The sequence below is a fragment of the Mesoplodon bidens genome (genome assembly GCF_964165515.1).
Source record: "Mesoplodon bidens genome assembly, chromosome: 12".
NCBI classification, from domain to species: domain Eukaryota; kingdom Metazoa; phylum Chordata; class Mammalia; order Artiodactyla; family Ziphiidae; genus Mesoplodon; species Mesoplodon bidens.
The window spans coordinates 62,910,635-62,925,306 of record NC_138168.1 but is presented as its reverse complement, the minus strand read 5'-3'; the positions used below and the strand labels follow the sequence as shown (position 1 = coordinate 62,925,306).

At 38.8% G+C, this 14,672-nt stretch overlaps 1 protein-coding gene across 2 annotated transcripts in view; it reads right to left on the bottom strand.

The window, feature by feature from the left end:
* Window positions 1-12,986, bottom strand: part of ENPP3 (ectonucleotide pyrophosphatase/phosphodiesterase 3) — a 66,289-nt gene extending 53,303 nt beyond the window's left edge. Inside the window, exons 1-5 of one of the 2 annotated variants that reach the window (XM_081250626.1) lie at window positions 12,839-12,986; window positions 9,431-9,506; window positions 8,298-8,420; window positions 6,401-6,526; window positions 3,304-3,364 (exon numbers count right to left, since the gene is read on the bottom strand). In XM_081250626.1, the coding sequence (XP_081106752.1) occupies window positions 3,304-3,364; window positions 6,401-6,526; window positions 8,298-8,420; window positions 9,431-9,506; window positions 12,839-12,916 (464 nt within the window). In that variant the 5' untranslated portion in view covers window positions 12,917-12,986. The remainder of the gene's footprint in view (window positions 1-3,303; window positions 3,365-6,400; window positions 6,527-8,297; window positions 8,421-9,430; window positions 9,507-12,838) is intronic. The other variant, XM_081250627.1, reaches the window with a different exon arrangement.
* Window positions 12,987-14,672: the final 1,686 nt, after the last annotated feature.

Below are 14,672 nucleotides of genomic sequence, written 5' to 3'. Positions count from 1 at the left end.
GGGGAACTAAGAACCTGCATGCCACATGGTGTGACCAAAAAACAAAAAACAAAAACAAAAACAAACATAGTGCATGCAAATAAGAATGCCAAGGGATTCACTGGTGGCGCAGTGGTTGCGAGTCCACCTGCCGATGCAGGGGACACGGGTTCGTGCCCAGGTCCGGGAAGATCCCACATGCCGCGGAGCGGCTAGGCCCGTGAGTCATGGCTGCTGAGGCTGCGCGTCCAGAGCCTGTGCTCCGCAACGGGAGAGGCCACAACAGTGAGAGGCCTACATACCGCAAAAAAAAAAAAAAACCACAAGAATGCCAAAAGGAATTTTCAACTCAGTGCTCAAGCAGTTTCACATCTAAATTTTTGAACAAGAACATAAGTTTTCAAGAAATTTGATTAAAATTTGTCTTTAAAAATTCTGACAAAGGCCCAGTAGTATTGTAAAGAAACTTCTGAATGCTGGTACCAGCTAAAAGTAAGAAAAATAATTTCAGTTCTTTTCAATGTGTTTGAGTAGAGCTAGAAAAAAGTATTAGCATAGCCATCTATTTGCACATTGCAAAAGAAACTGTGAGGAGAGTCTGGAGGATGTGTATTTGGTTTCCCAGAATATGTATTTATTGTAGGTAGCTCATTTAACAAATATTTGAGTCCGACATTGTGCCAGACACAGAATAAAGGCATGAAGGAATTGCAGCCCTTATCTAGGGGATAAAATTGAGAAGTAAACAGAAGTGGTTAATGACTAGATTTGGGTACAGGATGCTATTCAAGTACATAGGAGGACATCAGATTCGATCTTTGTAAGGTGAGAGCGGCTCTCCAGGGGGTATGACCTGTGAACTGACCCCTAAAGAACAAATAGAAATAATATGAAAAAAGAATGGGACCAATGTTTTACTCATGGAGAACACATGTTGCAAAAGCTCATGTGAGATAAATGATGCATATAATAACATTTAGGAGTCTCAAAAACAAAACATTGGGTTAAGCAAAAAACAAAAGAACAGGGCTTCCCTGGTGGCGCAGTGGTTGAGAGTCCGCCTGCCAATGCAGGGGACACAGGTTCGTGCCCCGGTCCGGGAAGATCCCACATGCCACAGAGCAGCTGGGCCCGTGAGCCATGGCCGCTGAGCCTGCGCATCCGGAGCCTGTGCTCCGCAAGGGGAGAGGCCACAACAGTGTGAGGCCTGCGTACCGCAAAAAAAAACAAAAAACAAAAAACCCCCACAAAAATAGACTCAAGAGGATATATGGTATGCTTCCATTTATATGAAGTTCTAAAACAAGAATCTATGGTGATGAAAATCTGAATATGACCTCTTTCTGTGGAGATGGAAATATTCTGTATCTGTGGGTTACAGAGATTTCTGAATTTCCAAATCTCATTATACTGTATACATAAGTGTGAACACTTCAGTGTATATGAACTACACCTCAAAAAATAAGAATGGAAAATTTTGACTGTTTTAACTACTGTTTTAACAACAATGTGTAAAAAAATTCATCAAGAAATTAACATGACATATTGCAATTTGCATTGGAAAATACTTATTTTTTTCATAAAGTCATTAGCATAATGCTGATTTTAAAATTTATATTTATAAATATGCCATCAAAATAACCATGCAGCTTAAAAACAGGGTAGGGGGGGGTTTAAAAAAACTTCTGTAAGAACAGCATCCACACTAACTAGGATAAAACTATAAGGTCTCTCAATCTTGATGCTGCAGGGTAAAATCGGATCACCAGCTGAGCCAGCCAGAAATGCTTCCCAGTGTTCTAGTATTGCATAATTGGCAGTGTGAATTCCAGGGTTCCCAGCTTCAAACGGAGGGCTTGGTGCTGGTCACTCACCAAGGGAAAACACTGAACTAATGGTCTTTCCAAAGATTTTAATAAAGTCTGACACATTGTTCACATGATTTCAGGTTTGGGGGTAAAAGAAATATAAATGCATCTGTATGTGTGTATGTCTACAACTGCTCAAAACAGTCCTCTACTTAAAAAAAAAAAATTTTTAAGCGTGGAAAAAAAAAAAAAACAGGGCCATACATCTATGCGATCAGGATGTTGATTCGATTCTCATATGAAATCTTCTGAACTTGGCACATTATTGTTGTTGTTATTATTTTTACTATTATTCTGATTTTACAGATGAAGCTTAGGGAAGTTACCAGTGCAAAGTCCCACAGGCAAAACCAGGACTAAAACTCAAGTCTTTTTTTTTAATTCAAAATTCTTTTTTTTTTTTTTTTTTTTTTGTGGTACGCGGGCCTCTCACTGTTGTGGCCTCTCCCGTTGCAGAGCACAGGCTCCGGATGCGCAGGCTCAGCGGCCATGGCTTACGGGCCCAGCCGCTCCGCGGTATGTGGGATCTTCCCGGACCGGGGCACGAACCCGTGTTCCCTGCATCGGCAGATGGACTCTCAACCACTGCGCCACCAGGGAAGCCCTATTCTAAATTCTTTACTCTTCTACCTAGAAGCTTCTGAAGAGGGCAGCTGGATCTGAGGACTGGTGTAAACCAAAGTAACATGATATACAAACAGACACATACACACATTTTTTTTTAACAAAATAACGTTATCTAAAAATGTCTCCATCAATTCTTTCTATAGTCAGATATTCCTTTCTCCTTCTTTTATCTCACTGTCATCCTCCCACTGCTTGGGCCAGAAGAGTGCAGCAGGTAAAGGGCAGAAGGGACAACTAGAGGAAAAGGGGAAGTCCACCTTGACTGGGAGGTGACAAGGGGCATGTTTCCAGGGTTGGACAAAGTCTGGGGAGCAACCATCATAAACGTGTGAAGGAAATGCGTGCCAAGGGTGGGGTGAGGAGGGCCTCACATGTCCATCACCCGTGCCCATCTGACAGTGTTCTCCTCATCCATTCTTCAAGGTCCATACTTCCCTGTGGGGCCATCCATGGACAATCCTCTTCCCCTTCCCTCCGTGAGAATAAATCTGAGGTGCCAGGATGATAATAGAAAAGAGTCCTGGCTGGAGTCATTTAAATCTAAATTCTAATCCTGATCGTAGGACCTTGGGATGTTAGTACAAATATTTCAACCATTTTTAAAGTCATTGTTGTAAAATATGAATATAATAACTTAATGTAAAAATGCTTTTTAAACAATAAAGCAAACGAAAGTATGTTATGAGTTGGAAGCCACAAGGGATCTAATCTTTTGTTAACTGTTTTGCTCTAAGATGTAAACAGAGTGGGGGAATTCCACCCTGCCTCTCAGCTACATTCCTGCGTGCCATCTGTTAAAGGAGAATAAATATACCCATGTCCTTCTCACCCTTCTGGGCACTGAGGCTGCTGGGCTGTGCCACACTCTTCTTCAACCCATGAGGGTTCTCCTGAAAAGCATAAGATCAAATTTTTAGATAAGAAAACAGAAACCAATGTTCAACGGACATGCTCTTTCCAAACGACTTAATTCATGTTACTCCAATGACGAAATTCTTTCAGAACATGTTAAATGCTACTTCACATGTTGGCAAGGTCAGTGCCTCTAGCGATTGGCACAGATTAGTAATCTACACTAACTGAATACCAGGAAGCCCATCTTTACCAAGAAAATAAAGGGAATTCCTTTAACTGGAAAGGGACAATTTCTTCTTTCTTTTTTAAATAATGTTTTTTCCCTCAAGGACAGTGTTTTCCCAACTGCTAGGAAAAATGAGTTTAATAAATATAGGTATATAATCTAAAGAAAAATGAAAAGAAAGCATGAAAAGAAAAGAGAAATAGCCAATGAGAATAATTGATATTAATATCAAATGGGGAAAATCAAACAAACAAATTTTTAAGATCGTAACTAAAAAATTCTCACTCCATGGATGTTTCTGTTTATAAAACATTCCCACTAGTTAATAAGTAGAAATGATAGAATATGAATGTCATCATTTGTAACCCCTAATGGATCTAGGCAATGATCATCAATGGCTAACATGACCAAAAAAGAGACAAGCAGACAAGATGTGCCTCTTGATGGAAGTAACACTACTACCTGTGAAGGGTACATGGTAAACAGGTAGATAGATAGATAGATAGAAAGATAAACACCTGAATCTGAACAGTCCTCTAGTTCTAACTACCAATTTGCAGGAAATATAGGGGATGACAAACTGCTTAAGTCACAGAGGATGCAATCTGCAAAACCCAGACTGGAAAATTCTACAGGACAAGTGACTCCATTTATCCAACATGTAAATTGCATGGGGTGGAAAAAAGGAAGGGAGAACCCACTTTTAAAGGACTTGAAATATATCAGCCAGTTGCAATGTATGGAATCTGTTTGGATCCTACCTCAAACAAATATTTTTTAATATCATAAAACAAAAAAATCTGAACACAGATTGGACATTTGTTAACAATAAATAATTATTGAAGACATTTTTAGATATATTGATGGTATTCTAATTTTGTTAAATCTTCATCTTTTTTAGATACATACTGAAAATATTTATAGATGAATGATATTAACCTTGGGATTTGCTTTGTGGTAATCTAAAATTTTCAAAGAGAGGTTGGAGGTATTTTATTAAGAAAAAAAACCCCAAAACTTGAAAATAAGCAAAAGGAGGACTGATCATTAAACTTCATTTTAATGTCATGCTGGGAATTATTTTAAAAGCCCACCTATGGATTATCTAGTTACCTAGGAGTATATACCTTTATCTAGCTTATTCTTTACCACTTATTCATTTTACAACTTAGTAAGGGTAGGAGTTAATTGGTAGAAAACTAATAGCAGTGTAACTGATTCTTATCTGATAGCAGATAAATTGTCCTGTAGCAAAGCAAATCATTTGTATCCCACCACAAATTACATCTTTAGTGATTTTATTCCAACATTCTCTCAGTTCTAGTCTTTTTCATCCTCTGAGCTAGCTTAACATTCATTCTGTATTGGTATGAGACAAGATTGGGCATGAGTTGATCACTACTGAAGCAAGGTGATGGACATATGGTTAAACACACTATTCTTTCCATATGTTAGAAATTCATCATATCTCTTTTCAAAATTCTGAACTTAAAATATAAAAGTAAACTAGCTGGTTTCTTGCACAAAAATTATTCAAATTCCCTCCAACTACGGTCTGGAGATACAATTTTGGCAAGAAACATTTAACATCTTTAAAGTGTTGAATTCTTAGAGTGAGAAAACATTTACCTTTGTTTAAAAAATAGACTGAAATGATTCAATGAACACCATCAAAGTGGTTAATTAGTGTAAAGGTAAACATCAACACTGCTTATAAAAATTACTTTTGTTTCCATTAGATTCAAGAAATGTTGTGCAATGAATTCAGTGAGAAAATTTGTCACATGACCTGAGGATCACTACTGAGATTAAAAGTTAAGAGTTATAAAATTAGGGCAGAAGGCAGGAGACCACAAAGCTCAGAGGCACTATGCTCAATGAACTTATTAGAGAAATAAGCAAACTGCAAACTACACTTGCCTTTGTGAATTTAGGGGGATTTTTAATGACACGATATTCACTATTAAATATCAATTATTATTTAAAAACAGACTTACCATTTCAGGCTTCTACTTTCCTTTCTGGTTGCCCTTTTTAGTGGATGTTTAGTTATATTTTGCATAAAAACTGATTCATCTATTAGTGTAAAACCTATTTTTTACTGAGGGACTATACTTAATAATGTTTCTACTATAACATTTTCCTCTTATTTAAAAAAAATCAAAATTCACCTTAATCTCTTTTTCTGTCTAAAAATATTACACATGTAAGTTAGTTAGCTCTACTGGGTGTGGTGTTAGGAAAAAGGGGTTGATAGCTTGAAGCAATCTTGTTGCTATGTGTATATGTAGGTTTTTCCTAAGTCTCATCAGATGTGCAGAGGGATTGGTGATTTTTTTAAAAAATCTACATCACTTATAAAGTGGCAAAGCAGGTGAAATCAGGCGTTGAATAACCTGGATTCTAACCTTGGCTCTCTGCATTACCTCCCTGCCAGTCCTAAATCAGTCATTAAACCACTGAGGACATAGTTGTTTCAACAATCACATTGCTTTAACTAACTGCTATTCAGGCCAGAGAATCTCTTCTGTGATGTTTTAACTTTAGGACCTGCCGTCCAGTGTCTCAAACCACAAGAATGTCTAGCATAGTCATTGGACTGAAAAAGACCTTGCTTTACAGAACATGTGGAATGTTAACTTTTCTCTTCTCTTCTATAATATCTTTGCTATGAGCTCCCTTCCTCTATCATGCACAAAACCCATTTCTTCCCACAGTAAACACATTGGGTCTTTTCTTCCACATAGAGTGGCTAAAAATTCTTTGACTTGTTTTAATGTTTGCAGCCTAGGCCAGCTCTAGGGTCACTGAACTCACGGAGGCAAATGGGCCAACACCTGCTTACCTTGGCAAACACTCTTATAGTCAGCACAGCAGTCTTTCTTCTGTAAACAGTCATCTGAACAAGAGCAAAGGCTGGATTCCAGTCTGGTCTCCCCACAACGAAATTTATTGCACGTCCATATTCGAGCTGGAAAATTACACAATTCGGTTTTGAGCATACAACTTAATTTAAGCATCCAATAACAAAAATACAAATTCCATGCATTTCTTCTTGTATTATCCTATGGTCAAATTCTTGGTCTATCTGCATTCATAAATGAAAATTCATAATACGAATAAGGGGCAATCCACCACTTTTCTTCGTTTGGCGTGGGTGGCAGAGAGAAATGTAGCTTTATAAGCTGTAGCTCTGGTCTACCTATCAGGTACACCTCTGAGTTTGGAGAAACTCTGAACACCTGTCCTATTCCCACCCAAGGGTAGGAACTTCCAATGGTAAGGAACTACTAACCTTGAGTGACTGTTGCCACCCAAGAGCAGCCTGCCCAGCCTTATATAAGGACAGACAACAAGGAAGAGGCAGTGGCAACAGAAGTAACAGGAACATGGTCAGGTCTGTAAGAATGTAGGCAGGGAGGGTACCTCCCAGCTGAGAGTGAAAGAAAGGTAGATCAGCTCCCCACCACGCCTCTGATATTTTCCCAGGCTAGGCACTGAATGTGAGATCACTTTCAATAAATCCCAGGGCTAACAGCAGCAAGAGGCTGGACTGAGGCTGCTTCCTAGGGCCACCTGCCAGGAAACAGTGACTAGAATCAACATCAGCCCCTGTGCTCAGACAAATGCACTGGCTAGGTGACAGCTGTGTGTTTCAGTCGTGCACAGAGTTCTTCATTCTTAATTATATACTACGTACTTAGAAAGAAAAGAGTTCTGGAGATGAATTAAAAGGAGTACACATCTTATCCATACTAGGCTATACCCTCCTTCTTGCCCTTTTCAGAGAGCATAATTTAAGGAGCCGTACTGTCCTAATCTTCTCTCCTCGAACCACGAGACACCTCCCCCCACCACCTCCTTGATTTCTTAGAAAATTAAATATTGCAAACTGTCTCTTCTGCCTCAAGAACAGTGTTTCTCAAGTTGTGTTCTGTGGACCGCTGGCATCAGAATCGCTAAGGATCACCAGCTTTCCAGTGGAGTCTTATGCATCCTGAAATTTGAGAACCACTAAAAATGAAACTAAATAAGATGACAAGCCATGAGAAAACTCCCTTGAAACTTGTGTAATTTGACAACATTTCATCTACTGGAGACTGTTATTCCTCAACCTCAACTAAATAAAGTGTGGATTCTATCTTTAGTACTGAAAGGGGGGGTCAGGATAATACTAGATCCTGAATACAAGGTGTAATGGGCTGAATTGTGTCCCTCCCCTAAAATGTTGAAGTCTTAATCCCCCATGACTGTGAATGTGACCTTATTTAGAAAAGGATTTTTCAGATAATCAAGTTAAAATCAGGTCTTTAGAGTGGACCCCAATCCAGTATGACTGGTATTCTTCTTACAACAAGAGGAAATTCAGACGTGGACACACCCAGAGGGAAGGCTGTGAGGACATGGGGAAAAGTCCATCTGAAGACGAAGGCAGAGCTTTGAGTTATGTCTGCCACAAGTGGAGGAACACGCAAGATGGCTGGCGACCTGCCAAAAGCTAGGAGAGAAGCATGGAACAGATTCTCCCTCACAGCCTCAGAAGGAACCAACCCTGCCAAACCTAGATCTTGGACTTCTAGTTTCCAGAACTGTGAGAAAATGAATTTCTGTTGTTTAAGCCACCCAGTTCGTGGGACTTTGTTATGGCAGCCTGAGCAAACTAATACACGAGGTGAGCATTTGCACATGTATTAATGATAGCACAACCAACATGCTAATAAACTTGCTCTCAGGATTCGTACTTGATTCCACACAGGTGTCTTCAAAGTCCCAGCAGCAGTCGCCTCGGCCTTTACATCCCACATCACACCGGCAGTCCTCTAGTCCTCTATGTGAAGCATCAAAGCATTTTTTCCTGCAGCTGCCTGTAGAGTGAAAGAAGAAGGAAATCTGTGCTTAGAAGTTATCCGAAGTCTCATAGCTCAATGGTGCAAGCACAAGAAGTACCCAGCACAGACTAGGACAGACAATTAGATAATTTTTATTGCACTGTATGCCTCATCAGTGTAAAGTGATAAATAATGAGTAATTCCTATGAGTGATTTTTCCCCAGGACTCCAGAGAGGTCCCAGACTCAGATACACCAGGGGCCATAAGGAGAGGGTAGGAGGGACAAGCAGAGGCTAAATGTAGTGGAATTGGTTGAAAGTCTGGATATGAAGCAGCAGCTACCCACCCCACTTCCCACTTCAGAATAGAAGGCTCAAACTTTGGAAGAAATTGGGAGGAGTTGCTTTCATCACAGAGACAGCAGACATGGAGGATGGCCATAATGAGAAAAAAAGATGAACAAGTCTTACTCTTAAATGTGAACAGATGATTACCAGACCTTGGAGGATAGCATCCAACATGAAAGACCAAAAAAACAAGAGAAAAAGAAGAACTTTTGAAGAGGAAATATTGCAAGGAGCAGAAGAGTTAAACACACACACGCTCACGCACACACAAACACACAACTGATATTGAGATGCTCAGAAAAGAAATCGCATCCATTAAATAAGAAAGTAAACTATAATTTTAAAAAGGGAAATCACGTTCAGGGTGCTCTTGGAAATAAAAACACGAGAGCAGTAATGGAAAACTCAATAGAGGTGTGTGGTAGGCAGAACTATAGAAGTCCTCTATGAAGGTGAGGAAAAGGGGGAAATACTGGAATGATATGAATCTCAGAGAAGCAGGGAGATGAGGTCAAAGAGGAAAGTCCAGAAGCGGCAGTGGAGAGTGCTAACCACAGATGTGGGCTCCTGACAAGTGGAGCATGGGAGAAAGGGGAGCCTAGCCTAGCCTAGAAAGGAGGCGAGTCCAGGTTATAACAGGGAAGGGGAGGAGAAAGAAGAAAGAAGGAAAGTTTCTGAGAAAATGCTGAGGGGAGTACCTTGCTCTTCTTGTTGCCTGAGTCCAGCCACCAGGCCTAACGCAAGTGACACAGCCACCAACAAAGTGAGAAGAACCTATTACCAAAAAAATGTGACTTGTACCATTTTGTTAAAATATACAAAGACCCAGATAACCGCCCTCCCTTGGTGATTGTTAAGGGGGCACAGCCTGCTAGCTTTTCGCGTTACCAGATCCAACAATGATAAGGGGACAGAATTTTATTTAATGCCTGATTATTTTCAGGCATTAAGTAAGAAAGATTTGGGAAGAATGTTAAAATACCATTTATTGCAGATCTTCAAATTCAAATACGTTAGTCCTAGTTAGTTTAACCCCAAATTGAGTTAAAGTACAAATGAAACCAAGGGGCCATTTACCTTTGCCCATTTTCCTTTCTTAACTAGATACATGTTTGGAGATCATTTATTTCAAAGCATTCCAAAACTGTGAAATCGTTAATGACCTCATTCCCAGGAAGCAGGGTTTTTTTCTCCCACTCTGACCATCAGAGAATAACGAGAATATTTAACATATAAAAATATAACGTCCAAATAATTAACTAGCAAATTATCTGCTTTGATCTGCAGTGCAAACAGATGTTTTAGGGTAACCGGGAAGTCACGTAACCAAAGATTGTGTATGTCATTTATTATCACTACTGCTGACAAAGCTCTTCAGTGTTATGGACTTTATACTATGACTGAAATTAAACTATGATATAAATTAAAGAGAATTCTTCCCACTGACCTCCTTCCCTATCCATTAAGTCCAATGATAAGCATACTGGATGATAGAGCTTAAATAATATGTATCACCATAAAGAATACAAATGCAACAGGTACACAGATTACTTAAAGTATTTTACAATACAAATAAACTTTGTTATGTTTCTTTTTTAAAAATCACTTTTATAAAAGAAAAAAACAACATCAAAATTTGCTTAGATAATAAAAACCCTACATAAACTATATATTTTGTCTGTTTTTCTTCTGAAAATCATCTGAAAATTAACATATCTAATTTTTACAATAGAAGTGAATTCAGTGATTGGGAAAATATGGTTAAAATACTGTGAAAACAATTTTTACATGAAGACTCAAAATTAGCCCAAGGGGCTTCCCTGGTGGCGCAGTGGTTGAGAGTCCGCCTGCCGATGCAGGGGACACGGGTTCGTGCCCCGGTCTGGGAAGATCCCACATGCCTCAGAGCAGCGTGAGCCATGGTCGCTGAGCCTATGCATCCGGAGCCTGTGCTCTGCAATGGGAGAGTCCACAACAGTGAGAGGCCCGCGTACCACAAAAAAAAAAAAAAAAAAAAATCAGCCCAAGGGTCAGTGACCTTCCAGCGGGTATTCATTCAGTGGAGAGGATGGAGAGGGAAAAGTAAACATAAACAGTTATTAAATAATATCATTAGCACTTTTTCCCTTATTATGATGCTCAAGAGCCACAGGTGACTAAGGCTACTAATGCCACAAAGCAACAAAGCCCTGAGAAACTTTCCTATGGTAAACCTCATGTGTCATAGATTTACATTTCGGCTATATCTCAGTTTACATCTTATTTTTGGTCCTTTGGCCATTCAAGCTTGCTGGAAAAATAGACAACACCTAGCTGTCCTTAGGATGCTTTAAAACTTTGTAATGTTAAATCTTCATGTCTATTTCTTAATGATTTTGTACTTGTTCCATATATTTATGACTTGCTCTCCACATTATTCTGTAATCTCCTCAAGGGTAAAAAGGTTCATTTTTAATCTTGTATAATCATTGACTCTAAGTATGTAATTCTGAATAAGCTTCATGATATTAAGGTGCAAATATATCTTAAACTACTTGTGCTATCTACAAAGTGGAGAGGGGAGTGCTTTGGACTCCAGAAATCACTGAGAAACCAACATTTGGCTTTAGCTTGGCTGAAAAAAGAAGGCTAGAAACACAATAGATACATTAAAAATTTTTAAATAAAACTTTTATTAAAATTTAGAAACAGTAGGGTAACTTTGAAACTGATTTTAAACTACTGAGCTTTTGTTTAGTGTACTAACAACCCACTAAAAGGATACAACGAAGGGAAATAAACGATGAACAGACTTTGCTCCTGAGGAGTTGATAATTCCCTGATTAATAAGGTAGGATAAATATAGTAAATGGCATAAGAGCTAAAAGAGAATGCCAAAGTTCCCAGAATAATGAATAAATAGAATATCTTGAGAGTTTCCTTTGTTATAGTCACTGAGCTCAATACTTATACACACTGTTTCATTTACTCCTCCAAACAATGCTTGCGTGACAGAGAGAATGGCAATGACATTAAGAAAAGTAGGGAATTTAGGAGAAAACTGCAGCGGTATAGGTGTGAGAAAACTATGCAAATGGTTTTGGCTACAAGGAAGGTGCTGGATGAGGAGCCAGCAAGCAGGAATGGTGCTTGGAATGGTGTGGTAGAAACTCAGCAAGAGGTCAGAACTAGTGGCTGACTTGGAATTCTTGGTGGAGAATATGCTCTTAAAACCATTAAAGAAGGTGAGATTTCCTAAAGAAAAGATCTTTAGATAGGGTTTGGTGAAATGCATAACGAGAAGAAAGATAAATCAGCCAATAAAGCAGATAAGGAGAAAAGTGATAAAAATGGGAATGTCAATGCCATCATGAAAGCAAGGGGAGAGAAGAATTCAAAATGAGAAATTACTCCACAATATCTGTGTATTATTGTTAGGAGACTCAGCAGGAGAAGGACAGGGGAGAAGGGCTGACTTTTGAGGAGGTGACTTGAGTACAGTAAAAACAAAGCTAGAGAACAAAAAATGGTTGGGTGGTAAGAAAATTGAGACAATGGCTAGAGCTGAAAGTTTGATGGTAAAAGGAAAAGAGAATGTAATAAAGTCAAGGAAAGTTTTTTATTTTTGTTTTTGTTTTGTTATCGTTGTTGTTATTTTAGGACAGGGAAGATCTTACCATGTAAGGGAACAAGAAAGAGAAAATAGGAAAAAGAGACCATCTCTAGGAGTGAAGTAAAATAGGATAAAATCAAGAGTCCAACAAAGAATATAAGACACGGTGATTTTAATTCCTCACTCTCTTGTCTTAAAATATTCATGCAAAAAAAATAAAAAATGGTGACTTGGGAGATAAATATAATTATAATCATGGTAAAATTAGTGCTGCTAAATGTTCTGCCACAGATCCCAACCTTTTAGATTGATCAAATATTAATTTGTTGTCACTCAAATTTCTTATTTGCAAAATGTGATTCACTTTGCTTTAGAGTTGTCATAAGGGATAAAACTGAACACAATTACTTAAAACTTTACATTTAAATAGCAACACAAACAAATACAATCGGGGAGTCATACCCCTACCATTAGTCACAAACCTACAGAGACAAAAGTGTTAAAATGTACTTACAATACAAATTATTTTGTACTTCTTAACAGTGTTTCTCATAACAGGTTCTTCTGTTGATAAATTCAGCGTAGAATCCATTGTTCTGTTAGCTGTATAAACCTGTTCAACCAGAAAATGGTAGAACTCCTTCCTTTTTCTAGTCTGGCAAAGAGAAACTGTATGAAGTGCGTGGCTGTAACTGACTTTTAAATGTTTGGGAAGAGCACAGCTCTTTAGTGATTGGGCAATCAAGAGAGAGGGAAAAAGTAATAACAATGTCGAGAGATGAAAGTTCATTTCTAGTACATTGTAGACAACTGTTCTTTCTCTCCTTATAGTTTCTACTAAATACTAATCAAAATATATGTAACAAGAATAATACAATAATCAAATTTTAATACAATGATCATTGATTTTCTTTAAAAATAACCCAAAACAACTTGTTACCAAAATTCTAGAAAGTTTCTACATTTATATAAACTTCCTGTCACTGTTGAAAACTAACATATTAACCATGTGCTTTAACAATATAAAAACTCCAACTCTGCTAAGTCTGTATAAAGTATTAATCATGTGATAATTATGACTTGCATTTTAGAGCATTCACACTTCGACATGTTTTCACATGCATTATCTCATGTCAAACATAACAGAATCCCTTACAAACATTGTATCCCTATTTTGTAAAATGAGTAAAGTAAGGCTCTGATTATTTAAATTATGTGACTTACTTGTCCCAAGTCACATTTACTACATGCCAGAAGTGGAACTGGAACCCAAGTCTTCTATAGCCCCAAATTCAAAGTAAATTTCACTAATTAAACGTGATCCTTTCTTATTTACATAGATGAGAATGGTCTCATGATACATATATTTCATGCTGAGAGGGGGTTACTGATTTCTGATGAAAGAAGCTAAATTAGTAGCAGTGTGGCCAAAGAGAGTTCTAATAAATGGTGGGTTTTACACATTTCTATTTTAAATGGCCCTAAGGCAATAATTCTCCAAGTGTGATTCCATGGAACTGATAAATGAAATATTTTCTGCCATGTCAGTAAGCAAAGGGTGTCACAGTCATCAACGATTGCCACCCTCCAACATGAGCCGGCAAGCCCTGAGGAAACCCAAGGCTGAAAAGAATACCTGCCATCTAGCAGCCATCAGACGGCAGCTACTCCCTACCGTGAGCCCTGAGGAAACTCAGGATATGAAAACACAGGATACTGGCCCCCAGAGAGCTGAGGTGCACATCAAAGGAATGATTTCAGTGAGCCCAGACTCTTGCATCTTCCCATACATAGAAGAGTACTAAATTCCTTAACTTGAGGTATCTGGTTTTCTTTAATTTTTTTTTTTTTTTTTTGAGGTACGCGGGCCTCTCAGTGCCGTGGCCTCTCCCGCCGTGGAGCACAGGCTCCGGATGCGCAGGCTCAGCGGCCATGGCTCACGGGCCCAGCCGCTCCGCGGCACGTGGGATTCTCCCGGACCGGGGCACGAACCCGCGTCCCCTGCATCGGCAGGCGGACTCTCAACCACTGCGCCACCAGGGAAGCCCTGGTTTTCTTTAATTAACAGTAATTTTTTGACGTTCAGACTACCTGCCCTTTGTTACAAAACTTCTATATAAACTGGCTCCTCGCCTTGCCTCTTCGGAGCAGTTTCTCAGAAGCATCTTAAACGCCGTCTCCCAGGTCGCAGTCCTCATTTTGCCCCAAATAAAACTTTACTCGCAACTCTCACGTTGTGCATTTTTTTTAAGTCAACAGAACATTAGTCCTATGATAACCTCCTTTATTTAATCAAATAAAACTTGAATACTCTCTTTTAGTGTAAAGATTATAAAAATCCTGTAGAC